At 52.0% G+C, this 21,326-nt stretch overlaps 1 protein-coding gene across 1 annotated transcript in view; it reads left to right on the forward strand.

The window, feature by feature from the left end:
* Positions 1–14,043, forward strand: part of LOC147583824 (complement C3-like) — a 40,748-nt gene extending 26,705 nt beyond the window's left edge. Inside the window, exons 24-41 of the mRNA XM_086699295.1 lie at positions 743–946; positions 1,327–1,402; positions 1,691–1,850; positions 2,780–2,878; positions 5,019–5,175; positions 6,855–7,018; positions 7,923–8,081; positions 8,218–8,277; positions 8,394–8,484; positions 8,602–8,653; positions 9,959–10,046; positions 10,128–10,217; positions 12,243–12,348; positions 12,547–12,636; positions 12,813–12,896; positions 13,454–13,537; positions 13,629–13,764; positions 13,861–14,043. Coding sequence (XP_086555421.1) covers positions 743–946; positions 1,327–1,402; positions 1,691–1,850; positions 2,780–2,878; positions 5,019–5,175; positions 6,855–7,018; positions 7,923–8,081; positions 8,218–8,277; positions 8,394–8,484; positions 8,602–8,653; positions 9,959–10,046; positions 10,128–10,217; positions 12,243–12,348; positions 12,547–12,636; positions 12,813–12,896; positions 13,454–13,537; positions 13,629–13,764; positions 13,861–14,002 — 2,042 coding nt within the window. The 3' untranslated portion in view covers positions 14,003–14,043. The remainder of the gene's footprint in view (positions 1–742; positions 947–1,326; positions 1,403–1,690; positions 1,851–2,779; positions 2,879–5,018; positions 5,176–6,854; positions 7,019–7,922; positions 8,082–8,217; positions 8,278–8,393; positions 8,485–8,601; positions 8,654–9,958; positions 10,047–10,127; positions 10,218–12,242; positions 12,349–12,546; positions 12,637–12,812; positions 12,897–13,453; positions 13,538–13,628; positions 13,765–13,860) is intronic.
* Positions 14,044–21,326: the final 7,283 nt, after the last annotated feature.

The following is a 21,326-nucleotide window of genomic DNA, read 5'->3' on the forward strand; positions in this document are numbered from 1 at the left end:
CCCTCGCCCAGGAAGGCACAGCTCTGGAGAAGGGGGCCTAATTTCTCCGAATTCTGGGTGTATATGCTACCGTGCATCCCCTGCCTCCACTACAGCTAGAACAGCAGGCCACCTCCCTGATCTGTTTTATAGAGGGTTCCAGGCAGTATTTAGTTCAGCAAATAGCCTTTGATGATAGAGAAGCTTAAATGAGCAACAGTATAGTTCAAGAGCAGGAAATTCTGGAACTAATTGCCTGAGTTGGACGACTGGAGCCAGAAGGGAAAAGAAGTTCCTGGAAAAGCACCTTGTAACCTGTAAGCTGTAAGGTTTTGGGGAGAGACCCTTGGTTTTCTCATCTGTGATGGGGTGAATAATAGTACCTATATCAAAGGCTTGTTGAGAGGATTAAATGAGATACTGTATGATGTTTCTCTAGAACAGCGCCTGGCAACAGCATGAAGCATGATCTAAGTATTGGTGACGATTGTTCTGGAATTAATTTGCCACTTGTAACAAGAGGCTCAGGGAGCAGATTTCTGTGAAGCATAAGACCCCCTTCCCTACAAATGTAGACACCCTCCCCACTCCCCTACCCCCGCCTCGTACCTCCTACCATCACGTCCCCTCAGCCCCCAACTGCCCCTGACCTCTTTGGCACTGGGTGCCTGGAGCCTGGGATCGCTGGGGACAGCCCTGACCCTTCTCACCCCACCCCATGGTGGGTGAGTTGCTTGAGCCCTGTCCTCCCGCCCGGTTGCAGGGACCCCGGTGGCTCAGTTGACTGAGGATGCCATTGATGCGGAGCGACTGAAGCACCTCATCGTGACCCCCTCGGGCTGTGGGGAGCAGAACATGATAGGAATGACACCCACAGTCATCGCAGTCCATTACCTGGACCAAACGGAGCAGTGGGAGAAGTTCGGCCTGGAAAAGAGGCAGGATTCCTTGCAGCTCATCGAAAAGGGTGGGTCTGCCTGGGAGACCCTCTCTGCTCTAGCCACCTCCAGAGCAGGGACACGCCCTTCCTCTAAGTTCCTCCCCTTTCAGGATCCCTTCTTTTCAAAGACCTCCCTTGACCTTTGCCCTCTCTGAGACCCTGGGCCCCTCTGAGCCCTCTAGAACTCCCTCTCTCCCTGAGGCCCCCTTGCCTCTCTGAACCCCTCTCCTCTGAGAACTCCTTCCCCTTTTAGAAGCCCCTTCCGCTCTTCTAGCAGACTTCCCTGCTCAGCCCTGAGGCCCCTCATTCTTCACTGATCCCCTGTCTCGCTCCTCAGAGAATCCTTGTCCCCTGAGCCCCTCCACTCAGCCCCTGCTCCTCTGGAGACACTTCTGGCTTCCCTGCAGGGTACTCCCAGCAGCTGGCCTTCAGACAAGACAACTCGGCTTTTGCGGCCTTCCAGAACCGGAAAGCCAGCACCTGGTGAGTGGTCTGGCACCCCACTGAGCAAGGCTGCCTTGGGTGGTCCTACCAGGTCTCGCCCGAAAGGGCCCTATGCTATGGACCCTCAGCCCACACAGATGAACCGCCCACCTTGAGCTGCCACGTGGCCTGCGAACATTAAGTGCCCCCTGTGGCTAGGCTGGCGCCTAACTTGGGTGGGGAAGCTGGGCCAGCCTGTAGGCCCCGCCCCTCTCTGCTCATTGGTTTCCTGGAATGGCAGTCTCTGGATCCCGGAGGCGATTGGCTGACGCTTTGTGCCGCCCACAGGCTGACAGCCTACGTGGTCAAGGTCTTCTCTCTGGCAGCCAATCTCATCGCCATCAACTCCCAGGTCCTCTGCGGGGCTGTCAAATGGCTGATCCTGGAGAAGCAGAAGCCTGACGGGGTCTTCCAGGAAGATGGGCCCGTAATTCATCAAGAAATGACTGTAAGAAGCAGGACTTATGGGCATGCTGGGGGAAGGGCGCCTGGAGTAACAGGATAGACATGAAAGGCTACCCCTTCAGCTGAGAGTGTCACTTTCCCATTGCGAAGACCAGAGACCTTCAGAGGCTAGTGCAACACCAAACCCCCCCCCCCCCCCCCCCCCCCCGCCGCTTTGCTCTGAGAATATAGAACCCTTCCCAGCTGTGGTTCTCCAAATGTGGTCCCCAGGCCAGTAGCTGCATAATCACCTTCAAACTTGTTATAAAAGTATGTTCTCAATCTAGACTTGAGATGCAGGAATCAGAAAATTCAGGAGGAGGGCCTAGGATTCACAGTTGCTACAACCTCCGCTTCCCCTGCCATGAGTTGCCTATGCATGCATAAGGTGGAGAATCACTGCCTTAGCCTGACTTTTCAGACTTTCAGTCTCACACCGTCCCCCTATCCCCATCCACATGCCATCTGCACTGAAAGGAGCCTTGCTCTACCCAGCCACAGGGCCTTTGCACATGCTGTTCTCACTGTCTGGCATGCCAACCCTGGTCATCCTGTAAGGAAATATTTCCTGATCTCCCCAACTGAGTCACACTCCCACTTTCCAATCTCACTGCCACATCCACTTCTCCTCCTGCACTGCACTCACCAATTTGTTACGATATGTCTACTGGTGAGCCAATTGGTTCATGTCTGTCTCCCCTACTAGATGGGGAGTACTGTGGGGGTGGGACTGGTGTTGGGTTCTTACCTACCATCTTTTCCACAGCATGAGCAACAATTGCTGAATGAGTGAATATTGAAGAGTGTGGCCCGCCTAGGGAGACACTGAGGAGAGACTCACCCGTGCCTTGACATGCTCACTCTACAAGGAGATTGGTCAGCATGTGGGGACATACTAGTGACCCTATCCTTATTTCCCGCTTCCCATTCTAGGGTGGCTTCCGGGAGAACGAGGAGAAGGATGTGGCCCTCACAGCTTTTGTTCTCATTGCGCTGCAAGAGGCTAAAGAGTTTTGCAATGATCAGGTCAACGTAAGTGTCCGCCCACCCTCTCCTCCTCTCACCTACCCAGGGCACATCCACCTTGGAGGGTGGGCTGTTGCATTCAGGTGATTCCCAGTCCTCCCAGTGCAATAGCAGCCACCACAGCAGCCATAATACCCATAAAACCATAATAATTCCCAGCATTTTTTGAGCATTTAACTAAGATGCTCATCTAAGTGCTGCACATGCTAAGTCCTGTAATCCTTCTGAGAGTCCGAGACGTAGGCTACTCTTCTTATCCCCAGGTTACAGGGGAGAAAACTAAGACAGAAAGAGATCAAAGAATGGGTCCGTTCTGCCTGCTTTACCCTGTCCAGAGAGTGTCAGCCAATTTCAACAAAAGCCCCCTCAGCCTGCTTTCCCCATCCCTGCTACATGATCAGTGCAGCATACCTTGCTGCTTCCCTGAAGAAAAGGCACAACCCAGACCCAAGAACACATCAAGGCTACTCTCTTAGTTCAGGAGATCTTTTAGGAAATTTTCCAAGGGGCCCATGACCCCAAAAAGGAAGTGATTACAAATATTGGCTCACGGCTGTCTCTTTTTCCTCTGGTTTTGGTTCTGAAGCATAGAAGCTTAGAAAGGTGGACTCCCGAGAGTCTCTGCAATTACTCCCTCTGCTTTGTCCTGGGGGTTGAGAGTGGTTTGTTTGACCTTAGCTTGCCAAGGTGGAGATCCCAGGATTTTACCTCAGGCAGCTGCCCCTCCCTTCATCGGACTCAAGATAGAGGGGACAGGGCTGTTGACTTGAGGGGCTCAGAGGGACCCAGGCCGTTCTGGGCCCAATAATTCCTCTCTCCCTGCCACCCAGCCTGCCCGGCAGAACTTGGCTGCCTTCCTTGGGGAAATAGCCAGACCAAACCTAGAGCTTTCAGATTCCCAAAGGGGAAATTCTGATTGGCCCACCCGGGGTCAGGTGGTCATACCTGGACCAATCAGCTGAGGCCAGGAAGTAGGTCTTACTGAGCAAATATGGCTGCTTCCACTGTGGCCGAGTGAATGAAAGACCGAAGTTTCTGCAAAAGTCAAGAGTAGATGGAGGACAGGCAGCTGGCAGGGAAAGGATTAGTTTCTGCTGCAAGGCACCAACATTTTCTTCTACAAAATGGCAACACTATGCCTGAGTATAGCATAGGCTGTAGACCCAGATTACTGGGATGCAGATGAAGAGTGTGCTGGGATCAGTCTGTGAAAGCCAACCGTTAAACTTCCAGGACTTACACAAGCCAGTTGTTAAACACAATCATTCTTTTCAAGCAAATTATGTAAACTGACTTTAGACTAAACACTAAGCATTAAAAGCAAAGGTAAGAAACACTCAAAACTCATCACTTCCTGATTGTTTTATTACTTTCCCTCATTATCTATGACAAATCTATCCATCTCGAGGTTATGTACCTATAAGGTGGAAATGCTATCTAATTCTGTGCTACTGCCCTCCTCCCCCCAACTCTGCATTCACTGACTCCACATAGTTTGAAATTGGCCACGGTAATATTTACACCAAGAAAGTTCGCGAACGCTGCACGTCATGTCTTCCTCCTTCCATCATCTCTCTGGGTCTCAATCTTGTCATTCGTGCAGTAGAGATGATGATGAAAATAATGCCAACCCCATAGGATCCTGAAGTTCAGCGATTGCCTGTGTGACTGCCATATAGTAAGTGTTAGCTGTGAAGCTGATGATTAGAGAAGAGGTTTCCCAGTGGGGTGCTGAAGCTGGGTCATGCTAGGTCATGAGTGTCTATCTGCATACATATTCTCCCCTTTATGTTCAGGGCCATTACGTTGGTAGCTTGAAATTGCCCACAGTGGGAGCATTTACACCACAGTAATTGGCAAGCGATAAAACAGACCCCTGGCCCCCATACACACTCCGGAGAGCTGGTGCTTAAACTGTTACCAGTACACCACTGGGTATATAAACTCTCCCAGGCACATCAAGTTCACGGTGACTAAAATATCTGGAAAATCCAAAAAAGAAAAAAGAAATAAAAGATCCAAAACAAATATGTCCCAAGGACAGAAACCATCCTGGTACCCAGGAAGTGGCACTTGTGTGATCCTTACCAGCTCTTTGTGGCAGCAATATGCACCTTACCAGAGAACCCAATCCTCTTTCTCACAGAGCCTGGAGCGCAGCATCACTAAGGCTGGAGATTATATTGAATTCCACTATAGGAACCTGCGGAGACCATATTCTGTGGCCATTGCAGGCTACGCCCTGGCCCAGTCAGGCAGGCTGGAGAAAGACCTCCTTGAAAAATTTCTGAGCACAGCCAAAGGTGAGTGGCAGCCTGGTGAGGTAAAGAGGCATGCATGGCCAGGGTTTGGGGGTGGTCATCTTGAGCTGGCATGTGTGGCTCTAAGCTATGCTACGACGGGCAGCTTCTGGTTGAGCTGGAGTGGATGGTGCTAAGCCCTGCTGGCTGAATGGGTCTGAGGTGTGAGAAATCCTCACTGTAAGCTACACAAGAACGTGGCATCATTCATTCAACAAGTGTGTGTTGAGCACTTGCTATGACACAGGAGAAAAGATGTGAGCTCTGAGGTCAGACAGACCCAAATTCAAATCCCCCTCTGCCACATTCTCACTGTGCGACTCTGTAAAAGTCACTGACCCTCCCTGGACCTCATCTGAAGAAGATACTTACATCATAGGTGGTTGACAAGATTGAAGGAGTAAGGCAGGTAGAAGGTCTAGCATACAGTGAGAGCTCTATTCCGATGTTGTTGTCGTCATTATCTCAAGGGTAATTAGGATTAGATAAGATAATGCCATAGGGAATTTAGCACAGTGCCCAGCACACAGTGAGCACTTAATCATTGGTCAGGTAATATACTGCATCAGGTTTGCACTCACTGATATAACATATGTCAGTACATATACTGAGGTGGTTTAGCACAATGGAAGCTTGTTGTTGGTGGACAGCTCTCTTCCAGACAGTCATGTGGAGATCTGGGCCTCTATCTTTTCATGACTTTGCCACCACGGGGTGCTTGGGATCCACTCCATCTAAGCATAAGGGGAAATGGTCAGGTGGATTGTTTAAGGGAGGTAGACCAGGCATGGAAGGGGCCCCTAACATTGCCAGTGTCCATTCCATCATACAGAGCTCGGTCGTGTGTCCATACCTGCCTACAAAGACTTTTGGGAGATGTAGTCCAACTGTCTGCCCAGGAAATGAGGGAACAGGTTTTTTTTTTAATGTTCATTTATTTTTGAACAAGAGAGTGCAAGCATGGGAGGGGCAGAGAGAGAAGGAGACAGAGCGCGCAAAGCTGGCTCTGTGCTGACAGCAGACAGCCTGATGAGGCACTCAAACTCATGAACCTTGAGATTGTGACCTGAGCCAAAGTTGGACACTCAACCAACTGAGCCATCCAGGCACCCCACAGGAGTGAATGCTTCTTACTGACAATCTCTGCCACAAGTGCTTTCTTGGGCACTTGGGACATCACAGTGAATACAGCACAGCTCCTGCCATCATGGCTCGCACTCCAGTTGAGGAAAGAAATGAGTTAATAGATGGATATAGAACATCATAGTTCTGGGACAGGACAGCACAGGATGTTTTGAGAGACAGAAGGGAGGACCTCACCTACTCTTGGGGTGCCATTGAAGCTGAATTGTGCAGGATGGGATTAAGCAGGAATGGGTGGAGAAAAGGTGCTCCAATAGAGGGTACAGAATACGAAAAGGCCCAGGAAGTAAGAATGAGCATGGAAAATTTAGGGAATCTGTAAATCAGTGGGGCTGCAGATGAGAATTTCAATGGAGGAGTGAAGGTTAATGAAGGAAAAGAGTAGGCAGGAGCCAGCTAGTGAGTGCCTTGGGTGTCAGTCAGGACATGTGAACAAGAAGTTCTAGTGTGAGTCTAGCGTGAGTCTTTTCCGACTTTTCTCTGAGCCATCTCCTTGCTGGACAGTGCAATCAGCATGGGGGTGGGGGTTCTCTCTACAGAGAGGACAAGGTGGGAGGAGCCTGGCAAGAAGCTCTACAGTGTGGAGGCCACATCCTATGCCCTCTTGGCCCTGCTGGTGCTCAAAGACTTTGACTTTGTACGCCCCGTCGCATCCTGGCTCAATGAGCAGAGATACTATGGAGGGGGCTACGGCTCCACCCAGGCAAGTGACCCCATATCCCCCAGGCACCTACATGCCTACCTCCTCTGGCTTCCCACTGGCCTCCCAGAGAAGATGTTAAGACTCAGAGGGGCAGCCCTTCTGTCCACAAGCCAGAGTGGCTGGAGTGGATTTTTAGCTGTGAATGCACTGGTGGAGTCTACACTACATGCTGAATGCCCAAACTGTGTTCCGAACCTCCTAAGATCTAGACCGTGTTCTCAGTTCCGCCAGGTTCCCAGTGTTAGCTCATATCTTCCTGTGGGCTCTAGACCATGTTTCAGTTCTACTAGGCTCCCAGTGTTAGTTCATCTTACTGTGGGTTCCAGACCATGTTCTCGGCTATTCTAGGACATCATCCAAGCCTCTCTGACCCTGGTTGGTGGGATCTAGAACATGGATTTTAATAACCTCAGGCTCCAGTTTGACCCCCTTTCTTTATGGTGAGCTGTCAGTCACATTCTCAGTGTCCCTTTTGGATTCTAGGTCATATGGTCAGTATCTCCAGACTCAACTTCATTTTTTTTTTTTTTTTTTTTTTACAACTAAGTTCTAAACACATTCTCAGTGACTCCAAACCCTTGTCTTAGACTCTCCTGTGGATGAGGCTAGGCCATATTCTCAGTGTTGCTAGAGTTTCACTTTGATGCCTGCAATTTCTGGTGAATTCTAGACCCCTTCTCAGTCTGCCAAGCTCTTGTCTAAGTCTCTGTCTCTTGGAGAATCTAGGACATGTCTTCAGTGTATAATAACCCCTAATCTTATCCTCACTTTCTCTAGGGCAGGGGTTCCTAGGCTAAAGTGTCAGTATCCCCCACCCTCTGACATGACTCTCTTCCTTCTCCAGTGGGTTTTAACCCCTTTCTCAGTCTCCTGGCTCACCCTCATTCTTTCTCATGGGCTCTAGGCCACCTTCATGGTGTTCCAAGCCTTGGCCCAATACCAGAAGGATGCCCCTGACCACAAGGACCTGAACCTGGAAGTATCCATTGAACTGCCCAGCCGCAACTCTCTCATCAAGCACACCATCCTCTGGGAATCTGCTAGCCTCCTGCGGTCAGAAGAGGTACAGCTGCTTAGCCAAACCCTTGCTGTCCCCCTCCATACCAGCCAGGGTTTGCCAGAGGCAAGAGATAGGGCAGTTGCAGCTAGGGGAAGGCTTGGTACCAACACCCTCTCTCCTCTCTCCTTTCTCCCTGCAGACCAAGAAAAATGAGGATTTCGTAGTAACAGCTAAAGGGAAGGGACAAGGCACCTTGTCGGTAAGGAACAGGAACACACACCAGCTTGGCCTGCCTTCTCTCAGCCCCTCTGGCCCCAAGGGACCCTCTTCTCAACTCAAGTGGGCTGACACTGCATTGCCCTGTGATCTCACCAGGTGGTGACAATGTACCATGCCAAGCTCAAAAGCAAACACACCTGCAAGAAGTTTGACCTCAGGGTTGATATACGACGAGCTCCTGAAGATGGTAAAAGAGTTAAGACCCTACCTGTTACCCTTCCCCCGCCCTCATTCTAATGTCTGCCTCCTTCCTGAGTTGGGACCCAGGGACACCGCCCTCCCATTTTTCTGTCTGTGTTTCTAGTCAAGAGGCCTCAGGAAGCCCTGAACACCATGATCCTTGACATCTGTACCAAGTAAGTGATGGGTCACTGGGGGTCATCTTGGCCATTCCTCTGTCTATAACAAGACTTCTCCTTTCCATGACCTAATCCTTTCTAAGAGCATATTGTGCATCTGGTATTGTCTGAAGTACCTGCCAGGAGGTGGGTACCCCAGGCAGTCCTCACCTTGCATTGGCAGTCCAACACGAGCGATGGCCCCATAACCTGAAATTATTCAAGCAGTGTCAACAAATCAGTGGGGGAAGTTGCCATTGTTGCATGACCTTTAAAGCGTTTTATCACAGCTTCAGAACTCTCAAACTGCCAGTTAGGAAGGTACAGAGAAATGGAAATTACAGTAACATGAGAATTTGTTTAGCATGCTGTAAACTACAACATTAGAACATGGAGATAACAAGCAATTCTTGTTCTCCTTTGTAAAACACTTACCAAAAGTGCTGTGGGTCTTCCTTATGTTGTGTCACCTGGGGTAGGGATTGAGCAGGCATCTTTCCTATGACATAGTGAATTGTCACGCTCCCTTCTAAGTTAGGTCAGCTTCCAACTCTAATCTTTTGAGCGGCCGATGTCACAAGACAGCTGGTCGGTCCCTCCAATGGCAGCAAGGGTGATATTCGCACAGTCTGCTGTTCCTTCTCTAACTCCGTTTCTGTGCTTTCAAATTTTACCTCCAGTGTCTTCATTTCTCTGCTGCCTTTCATCTTGGCTGGCAGATCCCTCTGCCAGTTGACCAGTTTTGTGAAACGTCATGCGGTTTATCCCTGGGAGATAAGGAAGTACCACAACCACAGGCCTTGCTGTCTGTGCATGAACTGCTCAGTGACCCATCACAGACAGACTTCGAAAGGAATGACGTGATTGGTCACTGACCGTGATGCGTGTCTGTGATTTGCACAATGATTGGTGGACTCGAGATCCAGAGACAAGATTTGTATTCGTACTTTATGCAATTACGACTACTGTACCCTGGTGCTGGGGGCCTGGCGTTATTGAGCTAGGCCATGGTAACATTTTCTCGTCTGCATTTTCTGGACGAATTGAGGCATGGAGAGGTCAAGTGACTCATCAAATGTCATATGGAGCTGGGATTTGAACCCGTGCAAAGGGGCTCCAGAGCCTGAGCTTTTAGTCACCTTGACCATGACACTGCCTTTCCTTTATTCCATTTGGGGAGTGTTTCCCACAATCTAATATCCTTCTGTGCTGCTGTGTGGGAACCAGTAACCCCAGTCTCTGACCAGACCCCCTTGTACAGACACTGTGCCCCAGGGCTGACCCTACCCTGGGACCCAAGTGCCCTCTCCCTGCCCTATTCAGGTACCTGGGAGACCAGGATGCTACCATGTCGATCCTGGATATATCCATGATGACTGGCTTTTCTCCTGACACTGGTGACCTTGACCTGGTATGAAGGGCTTGGGCTTGGGGGCTGGCATCAGTGGACAAAGGCTTGAGGGCAGTTTTCACAAGTCTTACCCTTCCGCAGCTGAGCAACGGCGTTGACAGATACATCTCTAAGTATGAGCTTAACAAGGCCTTCTCCAATAAGAACACCCTCATCATCTACCTGGACAAGGTAAGGCTTCCGATGGGGATCTGACCTCCAAAAGACTGGCCTGCATCTGGGTCACATGAGGCCCAAGCAGGGGCCCAAGCACAGACTGCTGCTGCTAGGTGGTGGAGGGAAGGGGCATAAAAAGAAGGTGGACAACCCAGGTCCTCTCATCTTTTCTAAGCAGCTTACCTTCTGACCAGTCTCATTCCAACCTCATTTTACACTTGCTTCCTCCAACTTCTCATCGTAGTCCTAAACAACTTTTGAAGGGAGCCACTTGGGTTTAAAAAATAAATTGCTCAGTGCTAAAAAGCATTCCCCTTGCTCCGCTCCCCCTGGGTTTTCTCTCTCCGTGTTTGCTCTCCATCTGACTTTCTGTCACTGCCTTCCTATCTAACATTGACTTGAACTTCCTCCTCTCCCCTACTTACATCTTCCCGTTTCCCTATCTTCACATGCACCCTGCTAACTTCCAAAATTCCCAAAGTCCCCTCACCCCATATTAGTCAGCATAAGTAACACTAGCTGCTGTAATAAGCCTCTCAAGAATATGAGGGTCCCAACACAAGAGTCTTGTGCCTCCCACTCAGGTAAAGTCCAGTTGTGAGGCTAAGGGAAGGGTTTTCTGCTCCACACACTAAGTCAGGGATCTGCTCACATTCCTTCTTGGGGCTCTGCAATCCCTAGGATCTTAGAGTCCTCTGCTGGACCCCTCCTCCCTGGAAGAAAAGAGGATTGTGCATGAGCTAGTGGTTGACGTTTTCTTGTACTGGAGTTTTTGTGCACTTAAATTTTTATAGGATTCCAAACTTACAGGGAAATTGCACAGCAGTAAAACACAGTTCCATATACACTGTATGCAAATTCACTAACTGTTAGCCTGTTCCTCCAAATACACCTGTCACATATACGTACCTATGCATATCTATTTCTGTTTCTGTCTCTCTCTCTGTCTTTATTTTTTCAGCTTGAATGAGAGGTCACTGACATATAAAATTGTGTAAGTTTAAGGTGCATAACATAATGATTTGATGTATGTGTATATTGGGAAATGATCACCACCATAAGTTTACTTAACACATCTATTACTTCACATAGTTTTAATGCGTGTGTGTGTGTGTGTGTGTGTGTGTGTGTGTGTGTGATGAGAACTTTTAAGATCTACCCTCTCAATAAGTTTTTCTTTTCAGTTTTCTAATGTTTATTTATTTTGAGAGAGACAGAGAGAGAACACAAGCAGGGGAAGGGCAGAGAGAAGTAAAGACAGAATCCCAAGAAGGCTCTGTGCTGTCAGAGCAGAGCCCAATGTGGGGCTCAAAGTCAAACCCATGAGATCATGACCTGACCTGAGATAAAGAGTCGGATATTTAACCGACTATGCCCTCCTGGTGCCATCCCATAACAACTTTTAAATATAGCATTCAGTACCATTAACCATGGATGTTTTCATGGGCAGAGACAGCAGTCCGGTGGCCAGAACGGATCAATCACATGGCCACACTGAACTAGGAAAGGAAGCTGGCAGGGATAATGTAGCTTCAAGCCTTGGATAAGTGGAAAATGGCTGTGTTGAAGTGCTTCTCAGTCTTTTGGTGGAGACTCCTGCTCCCTCACTTTCTCCACCACTGTCTCAACCCCCAGGACCCTATGCTGGGCTCCATTCCGTGTGGCCCCACTGACCAGCCTCCTCCTTCCCCCCAGATCTCACACGACCTGTCGCCCCACTGACCAGCCTCCTCCTTCCCCCCAGATCTTACATGACCTCTCGCCCCACTGACCAGCCTCCTCCTCCCCCCCAGATCTCACACGACCTGTCGCCCCACTGACCAGCCTCCTCCTCCCCCCCAGATCTCACACGACCTGTCGCCCCACTGACCAGCCTCCTCCTCGCCCCCCAGATCTCACATGACCTCTCGCCCCACTGACCAGCCTCCTCCTCCCCCCCAGATCTCACACGACCTGTCGCCCCACTGACCAGCCTCCTCCTCGCCCCCCAGATCTCACATGACCTGTCGCCCCACTGACCAGCCTCCTTCTTCCCCCCAGATCTCACATGACCAGGAGGACTGTCTGACCTTCAAGGTGCACCAGTACTTCAACGTGGGGCTTATCCAGCCTGGGTCGGTCAAGGTGTATTCCTATTACAACCTGGGTGAGCAGCCCACCTAGGGTCTGGGGGGCTGGGAGGCCTGAGGGTCCAAGGGATCCGTGCGAGGTGGGGGCCTGAGGGTCCCAGGGTTGGGGACCTGGCCTCTCCAGGTCTGAGGGACTGGAGTTGGGAATCCAAGCCCCTGGGTCTCTGGGCTGGAGGCCCTAGCCCTCTGACACCTCCCTGCCACTCTGCCCACAGATGAGAATTGCATCCGGTTTTACCACCCAGACAAAGAAGATGGGTTGCTGAGCAAGCTCTGTCACAAAGACATGTGCCGCTGTGCTGAGGGTGGGTGCAGAGAAGCATGGAAGGGTGGACACACACCCCTGGATCCTCCTTCCATGGGGGTGGCCCAAGGGGGCTCTGAAAGCCCACACCCAGTGGACACCCACACGGACCCAGGGGCGGGGGGCCCTGGACAACGCGTGTAATACAACCATGTCCCCCACTCATCCATCACACAGAGAACTGCTTCATGCACCCGATGGATGAAAAGATCACCCTGGATGAGCGTCTGGACAAGGCCTGTGAACCAGGAGTAGACTACGGTGAGTGGGCACGTGCATGTGGGTGCCTGGGTGCGCGACACTGTGTGGCCATGGCTGTGTGTGTGACTGGCTGTGAGTGCCCCTGGCTGCATATGGCTATACGTCAGCCTGTGGTTGCAGCCGATGTGTGTGTGGGTGTAAATGTGTTATGAGGGGCCATGAGTGCATGGGGAGCCACGCTAATGAGTCGGCCGGGTGTGCAGCCAGTGTGAGAGCGGATATGGTCGTCTGCCCGTTGTGTGTGTGACATTGTAGTCGTGCCAAGCCATGGAGATGAGAGACAGTGCTTGTGGGGGATAGTGGATGGGAGGTTATGCATAGGACTCCACTATGGTGAGTGTAATTGTGCACATGGCCGTGTGTGGCTGTGTGACGTGGTGGTTGTGGGAAGACATGTGGCAGGTGTGTTACTGGGGGGCAGGGACTGTTGCACGTGTGGCTGTGACCCTGCATGTGTCTCCTTGGGGACGCCATATGCCCAGGTGCACCTGCAGCTGAGGGTCCCCACAGCCCCCCTTGCCCGTGACCCCACCGTCCTTCCCCTCCTCCCCCATCAGTGTACAAGACCAGGCTTCTCAAGAAGGAGCTGTCAGAAGACTTTGATGATTACGTAATGGTCGTCGAGCAGATCATCAAATCAGGTCAGCCCTGCAGTCTGTGCTCTGTCTTTCCACTTCCTTCTTGCTGGTTCCCTGCCCTCCCCCACTCAGCGTCCCTGTCCGTCCCTTCCAGGCTCTGATGAGGTGCAGGTTGGACAGGAGCGCAGGTTCATCAGCCACATCAAGTGCAGAGAAGCCCTGAAGCTGCAGGAGGGGAAACACTACCTCATGTGGGGCATGTCCGCCGACCTGTGGGGAGAGAAACCCAAGTGAGTGTCAGCCCTGTGCATGCCCCACACCCCGCAGTGGGTCGCCCCTTCCCATGCTTTCCCTGCCCTGATCCTGACCTGCCGTCCTCCCCGCAGCATCAGCTACATCATCGGGAAGGACACCTGGCTGGAAGGGTGGCCAGAGGCTGATGAATGCCAGGATGAGGAGAATGAGAAGCTGTGTCAAGACCTGGCCAACTTCACTGAGAACATGGTTGTCTTTGGCTGTCCCAACTGACCCCTGCCCACAGTCCCCACAATAAAGCTTCTCTGAGAGTTCATGTGTCTCCCAAAGTCGGAAGGTCTCGGAGAGGGAGGAAGAGGCAGCTGTGATCCCCTGCTTCCTCCCCTGCAACTCCTTCCTCCCTGTGGATCACCTGCACGTTTGCTTCCTCCCCCGGGGAGCCCGTGCCCACATGCACCTGCACTGCACCTGCACGTAGTCTGAAGTGAGCCTGCGTTTGCGCCAAGTGCTCACCTACTTGCTTTCTTTCCACCTGCATCGTGACCTGTGTGTCCTCTGCCTCCTCCTCTGGGTCCTCACCAGTATCTTCACCTACATCCTTCTCTCATCCACTGTGTGGGTACCAGTATCCTCACCTGCTTTACCCCAGCCCTCACGAGCATCTTATGCACGAGGGCTCCACAGTCCTCTGCCTCCTCACCTTCATCCCCACCTGGATCCTCCCCCTCCTCATCTTCATCCCCACCTGGATCCTTCCCTTCCTCACTTTCCTCCCACCTGGATTCTCCGCCTCCTCATCTTCCTCCCACCTGGACCCTCTGCCTCCTCACCTTCCTCCCACCTGGATCCTCCGCTTCCTCACCTTCCTCCCACATGGATCCTCTGCCCTCTCACCTTCCTCCCACCTGGATCTTCCCCCTCCTCACCTTCTTCCCACCTCGTCCTCCACCTCCTCACCTTCATCCCCACCTGGATCCTGTCTCCTCACCTGCCTCCCCACCTGGTTCTCAGCCTCCTCACCTTCCTCCCACCTGGATCCTCTGCCTCCTCATCTTCATCCCACTTGATCCCCTCTCCTCACCACCTGGATCCTCCGCCTCCTCACCTTCCTCCCACCTGGATCCTCCGCCTCCTCACCTTCCTGACACCTAGATCCTGCCCCTCCTCACCTTCCTCCACTCCTGGATCCTCCACGTCCTCACCTTCCTCCCACCTGGACCTTCACCCTCTCACCATCCTCCCACCTGGATCCTCCCCCTCCTCACCTTCCTCCCATCTGGATCCTCCCCTTACTCACCTTCCTCCCACCTGGATCTTCCCCCTCCTCACCTTCCTCCTACCTGGATGCTCTGCCTCACCTTCCTCCCACCTGGATCCTCCCCTCCTCACCTTCCTCCCCTCCTGAATCCTCTCCCTCCTCACCTTCCTCCCATCTGCACCCTCACTCTCCTCACCTTCCCCCCACCTGGACCCTCACCCTCCTCATCTTCCTCCCCTCCTGGATCCTCCCCCTCCTCACCTTCCTCCCACCTGGACCCTCACCGTCCTTACCTTCCTCCCACATGGATCCTCCCCCTCTCATATTTCTCCCACCTGGATCCTCAGCCTCCTCACCTTCCTCCCACCTGGATCCTCCCCCTCCTCACCTTCCTCCCAACTAGATTCTGCCTCTCCTCACCTTCCTCCCCCCTGGATCCTCCCCCTACTCATCATCCTCCCATATTCCCAACCTGGATCATCCGCCTCCTCACCTTCCTCCCACCTGTGTCCTCCCCCTCCTCCTAATCCTCCCATCCTCCCAACCTGGATCATCCGCCTCCTCACCTTCCTCCCACCTGGATCCTCTGCCTCCTCACCATCCTCCTACCTGGAACCTCCCCCTCCTCATCATCCTCCCCACCTGCATCCTTCCCCACCTCACCTTCCTCCCCACCTGGGTCCTCCACCTCCTCACCTTCCTCCCAACCTGGATCATCCGCCTCCTCACCTTCCTCCCACCTGGATCCTCTGCCTCCTCACCATCCTCCTACCTGGAACCTCCCCCTCCTCATCATCCTCCCCACCTGCATCCTTCCCCTCCTCACCTTCCTCCCCACCTGGGTCCTCCACCTCCTCACCTTCCTACCACCTGGATCCTCTGCCTCTTTATCTTCCTCCCACTTGGATCCTCCCCTCCTCTTCTTCCTCCCACCTGGATCCTCCCCCTCCTCACCTTCCTCTCACTTGGATCCTCCGCCTCCTCAGCATCCTCCCCACCTGTAATCTCACCCTCCTCACCTTCCTCCCCACCTGTATCCTCACCCTCCTCTTCTTCCTCCCACCTGGATCCTCCCCCTCCTCATCTTCCTCCCACCTGGATCCTCCGCCTCCTCACTGTCCTCCCCACCTGGATCCTCCCCCTATTCACCGTCCTCCCACCTGCATCCTCCACCTCCTCACCTTCCTCGCACCCTGATCCTCCCCTCCTCACCTTCCTCCAACCTGGATCCTCCACCTCCTCACCTTCCTCCTACCTGGATCCTCCACCTCCTCACCTTCCTCCCACCTGGATGCTCCGCCTCCTCACCATCCTTCGCACCTGGATCCTCCCCTCCTCAACTTCCTCCCACCTGGACCCTCCGCCTCCTCACCTTCCTCCCCACCGGGATCCTCCTGCTCCTCTCCTTCCTCCCACCTGGATTCTCTGCCTCCTCACCTTCCTCCCTACCCAGATCCTCCACCTCCTCACCTTCTTCCCCACCTGTTCTCACCTTCTTTCCATTTGCCCATCATCTCTAGGGTGTGTGCAACTCCATTCACTACTTTGCCTGCATTCCTCCTGGCTGTTCCCAGGCGGCGGCAATAAGGGGCAGGGCTGGCAAGGTTTTCACCGGATATTTGAGTGACCCAGGGAGGGGAAGGCATGAGTCCATTTTCAAGAGCAGACTGCAGGGGTCGGGGGGAGGTGGGCATTGTAGTCAAAGCATCACCTGAGCTGCGCGGGGGGCAGCAGTCACAGGCAAATCATTTCACTGGCTGTTGTTGGAACCTGGGCCCCTGGATGCCTCTTCTGATTAATAACACCACTAGTAAGTCTTGGTCTATGGATGGTGGGATCCAGTTCCTGGCTGTAGATGAGGTCATCATGAGAAAAGTCCTGAGACTGGCAGTCACCCATTTCCCCTAAGATCTCGAGTGCCTGTAAGCCCCACCTCCCAATTCCAGGAATATGGGAGAAATATATTCGCAGTCACCCTGCTACTTCCATTCTTGGTTGTCAGGCACCCCTGTCAAGGGGAGACTCAAAAATTCTCACCACTCACTAGGTGTCCCAGCCTCACTAGGTGACCTCTGACCAGACGTCTGCCCACCCGCCTTTATGTCCTTCTTGTCATGTTTTTCATGCCAATTTCTCCCTTTCTTCTGCCCTAGGATTAATTTTCTTCCTTTTTTTTTAATACATTGGTATTTTTTTGTTTGAGCACCTGTGGTTCCACACTGTGACAACACAGATATGATCTTTGAAACTCACATTCTAAAGACAGCGTGGAGTTGATGTGTTCCATCGATATTCACTTGATGAACCCGATAGTCACATGAGCCAATTCCTCAAAATAAATTGTGTGTGTGTGTGTATGCGTGTGTGCATGCAGATCATCGATAGATACATAGATACATACATGCATACATACATACATAGATAATACATATAAATCGTTAAGTGGTGGATAGATAGATAACATAGATAGATGATAGATAGTAGGCAATAGATGAATGGATGTATGGATGGGTAGATGAAGAGATGAATGAATATATAAATGGATGGATGGATGGATGGATGGATGGATGAATGCATGGTCAAATGGATGGATGGATGGATGGATGGATGGATGGATGGATGGACAAATGGGCGAATGGACAGATGGATGGATGGATTGATTGATGGATGGAAAAATGGATGGTTGGATGGATGGATGGATGGATGGATGGATGGAAGGATGAACCGATGGATGGATTTATGGTTGGGCGGGTAGATGGATGGATGCATGGATGAACAGACAAATGGATGAATAGATGAATGGATGGATGGATGGGTGTATTGCAAAATGGGTGGTTGGACAGATGGATGGATAAATGGACGGAGGGACAGATGGATGGATGGATGGGTGGGTGGGTGGATGGACAGATAGAGATATTACTGGTTCTTTCTCTGGAGAGCCCTGACTAATGTAGATGGTCAGGGAAGACAGGGATAGCTTCTGTCAGGAGGGAATTCTTGAGCCAACACACAGATGACAAGGAGGAGCCAGGCATGGAGAATCTGGAAAAGAACATTCCAGATGATGGAAACAGTATGTACAAAGTCCTCAAGATGCCTGAGGCCAAGTGAGCACAGGGTATGGACTTCAAGATAGTGAAGATCACTTTGTGTCTATTCTAAGCTCAGGGGAAGGCCAAGCTTTTTCTATAAAGGGCCAGATAGTAAATATCTTAAGGTTTGAGGGCCAAGATAAAATCAAGGAGATCATGAAGGTACTTGTAAAACAAGAGAGGAAACTTGTGTCCCGCCATGCCTTCTTCACCTGGGATGGGCCATCCTGGGTGGGGGGCATCCTCTATGCCCAGCAACCAGAGCTGTTCTCTCCATGATAAGGGATTCACCCAAGGGGGAGCAGTTTGGAGATCCAGAAAGGTGGAAGCAGTAGGAGGTGACCCCAAGGTCCGTTTCTCTCTGATCCAGTGATACCCAGATCCCAGCCAACCTTTCCATCCCAAGGTCTACTTTCTCTTCTGGATGAGCTTGTCAAAGGCAAGGCAACTTGCTGAGCCACCAACTCCCAAGATGAGATTCATTCACTCAGTGCCCTGTAGTTACCAACACAGGATTCTCCAACATGTAGGTGGCGGCCAGTATGACCAGCACAGGGCGTGTACGTGGTGAGATGTTGGCTGTGAGTCAGGGAGGTGGGCACTGGGAGCAGAGTGGGGAACAGGCAGAGAGGGAAGCCCCTGGTGGGTATCTGCAGCTCACTACAGTGAGCCTTTCCGTACACACAGAGGGGGATGGCTGGATTTGGGCCACGAGGCATAATGTGCTAGCCCCTGAGGCCTCCGTGGGAAGCCACTGCAATATTTTAAGCAGGGAAGACATGAAGGCTGACTTATGTGTTTGGAAAGCTGATGGTAGCAATTCCAATCCTAGCTATGTGCCCAAAGACTTGGAAGCTGGTACCCAGACAAATATACGTGCGAGCATGCTCATAGCAGCACTTCGCCCAGTAGCCCAAAGGTGGAACGACTGAAGCATCCCTCAGTGCGTGAATGGGCAAGAAAATGGGGATGTGTCCATGCACTAGAACATTCCTCAGCCCTAACAAGCAAGGACCTGGCTGAGACTTGAAAACATTATACTCAGTGAAGGAAGCCAGACACAAAAGACCACAGGTTGAGTATTTCCACTTTTCTGAAATACCTGAACTATTCAGGACAGGTAACTCCATAGAGCAGGAAAGCTGGCTAGTGGTTGGCAGGGGCTGGGAGGCCTGGGGGATGGGGACTGCTTTATGGGTATGGGCTTACCTTCCGAGGCGCTGAAAACGTCTGGGGACCAGACAGAGTTGTCCGACTGTGGAAATGCCCTAAATACCGCTGAACTGCTCACTTTAAAATGGTTGCTTTACGTTTTGTGAATTTCACCTCTAAAATAAAAGAAAATAGTAAATTAAATTTAACCATATAAATTAAAGGAAACAAATACACAAGTTCACACTTGTAGAGGGCAGAGAATGAATTAGGAGGTGGCAAGAGGCAGAGAGAACGTCCAGCTGGAAACCACTGCAAGGGTCAGGCCAGAAATGACGATGCCCTAGTGTGTTAGTGCAGTCTGGCGGCTGTAACAAGATGCCCTACACCGGGCGCCTCAAACGGCAGACATGCATCTCTCAGGGTTCCGGAGGCTGGAAGTCTGAGACACAGGTGCCAGCTTGGTCGGGCTCTGGTGAGGGCTCTGTTCCTGGCTTGTAGACAGTGGCCCTCTCACTGGGTCCTCAAACGTCTTCAAATGGCAGAGACAGAGAGGGAGGGAGAGAGTCTCCCGTCAGGGGCACTCATCCCATTCAGGAAGACTCCACCCTCCTGACCTAACCGCCTCCCCAGGGCCCCACCTACAGAGGCCATCAGGTAGGTGATCAGGACATCACCAAATGAACGGGGGAGGGGCACAGACACTCAGCCCACAGCACTTAGCAAAGGCAGCAGCGGTGGGTCTGGAAACAGGTGGCTGGGTTCACATCAGACGTTGAGACTGAAGGGCCAGGGCTTGCGAAAAGGTGGGATGTGGGGGAGAAGAGAAAGAGGGCTACTCAGGCCAGTTCGAGGTGCCCCCGGGACGACTCCCAGGCCTTGGATTCAGCCTAGTTAACCTAGCGGCTGGTGGTTACACCACCTGTCCGTGAGTTCCAATTTGAACTTGCATCCATGCATGCACGCATGCACACACACACTCACAGGCACACTCATGCACATGTACGCACACCCACACATGCAGGCGTATGTGTGTCTGCTCCTGCACACACCCGTGCACGTGAACACTCATGCACATCGGACACGCACACGCACCTACATGCACACACCTACACACACCCGCATGTGTGCATAGATGCACCAACATGCATGCCTGCACCTGCACTCATCTCCATGCACACATACACACAGCATACACACGCACACACGCGCGCACACACACACAAACCACTCTTGTATTTTGCACTTCCTTAACCACCATCTCAAACACTATATAGTATTTTCTTCTTTACGAGGCTCATTGTCTCTCACCCCAACAATGGGAGCTCCTTAACACCAGGGACTTATGTCTGTCTTGTTCACAGCTGTGGCCTCAAACCTAGAACAGTGCCTGGCACACACGTATCCAGGAATATTTGATCGAGGAGTGACCAAAGGCTGAACCCAGGTACCCATAGGCGCCTGTCTGCAGCGCGTGAAGCCCAGGACCATTGGGCAATTGTGGTTTCTTCCCTGCCCTCAGGGACCCAGCCATGCTAGCCCTGCCCTGAGGTGACTCAGGACCTCATCTGCTCAGGCATAGGGAGACAGTTCTATGGCCCTCAGTATATATGGTGGATGGACAGACAGACATCCCATTCACGAGGCTGGGGCACAGCCACAGGTGAAGACAGCCCTGCAGTGCGTGCCAGCTGAGCCTGGGCCTCCTGCTGCTGCTGCTGGCTGCTGGGGGAGATGGCCACACCCCTGCTGGTGAGTAGGGACTCAGGGCTTGTGGCAGGTGGGTGTCCTATGTCACTGTGCATGTCTCTGTGCACGTGTGTGCAGGACAGGAGACAGATTAAGTGTAGCCCATTGCAAGTCAATTCACTTCTCTGAACCTCAGTTTCCTCATCTGTAAAATGGGTGTGATAATACAAGTACCTACCTCACAGGGAATGAAATACGATACTGTGTGTGTACATGAGCTGGAAGAAGTGATTCTGCAGCCGTGAGGCCACAGACCACAGGGGTGCAGACAACAGACAGATGGACTGGGACAGTGAGTGCAGGGGAGAGGGAGGACGATGGGGGACGGCTTGGAGGATGGGCAGGG

Source organism: Puma concolor, chromosome A2 (assembly GCF_028749965.1).
Source record: "Puma concolor isolate L17-30 chromosome A2, mPumCon1.1.hap2, whole genome shotgun sequence".
NCBI classification, from domain to species: domain Eukaryota; kingdom Metazoa; phylum Chordata; class Mammalia; order Carnivora; family Felidae; genus Puma; species Puma concolor.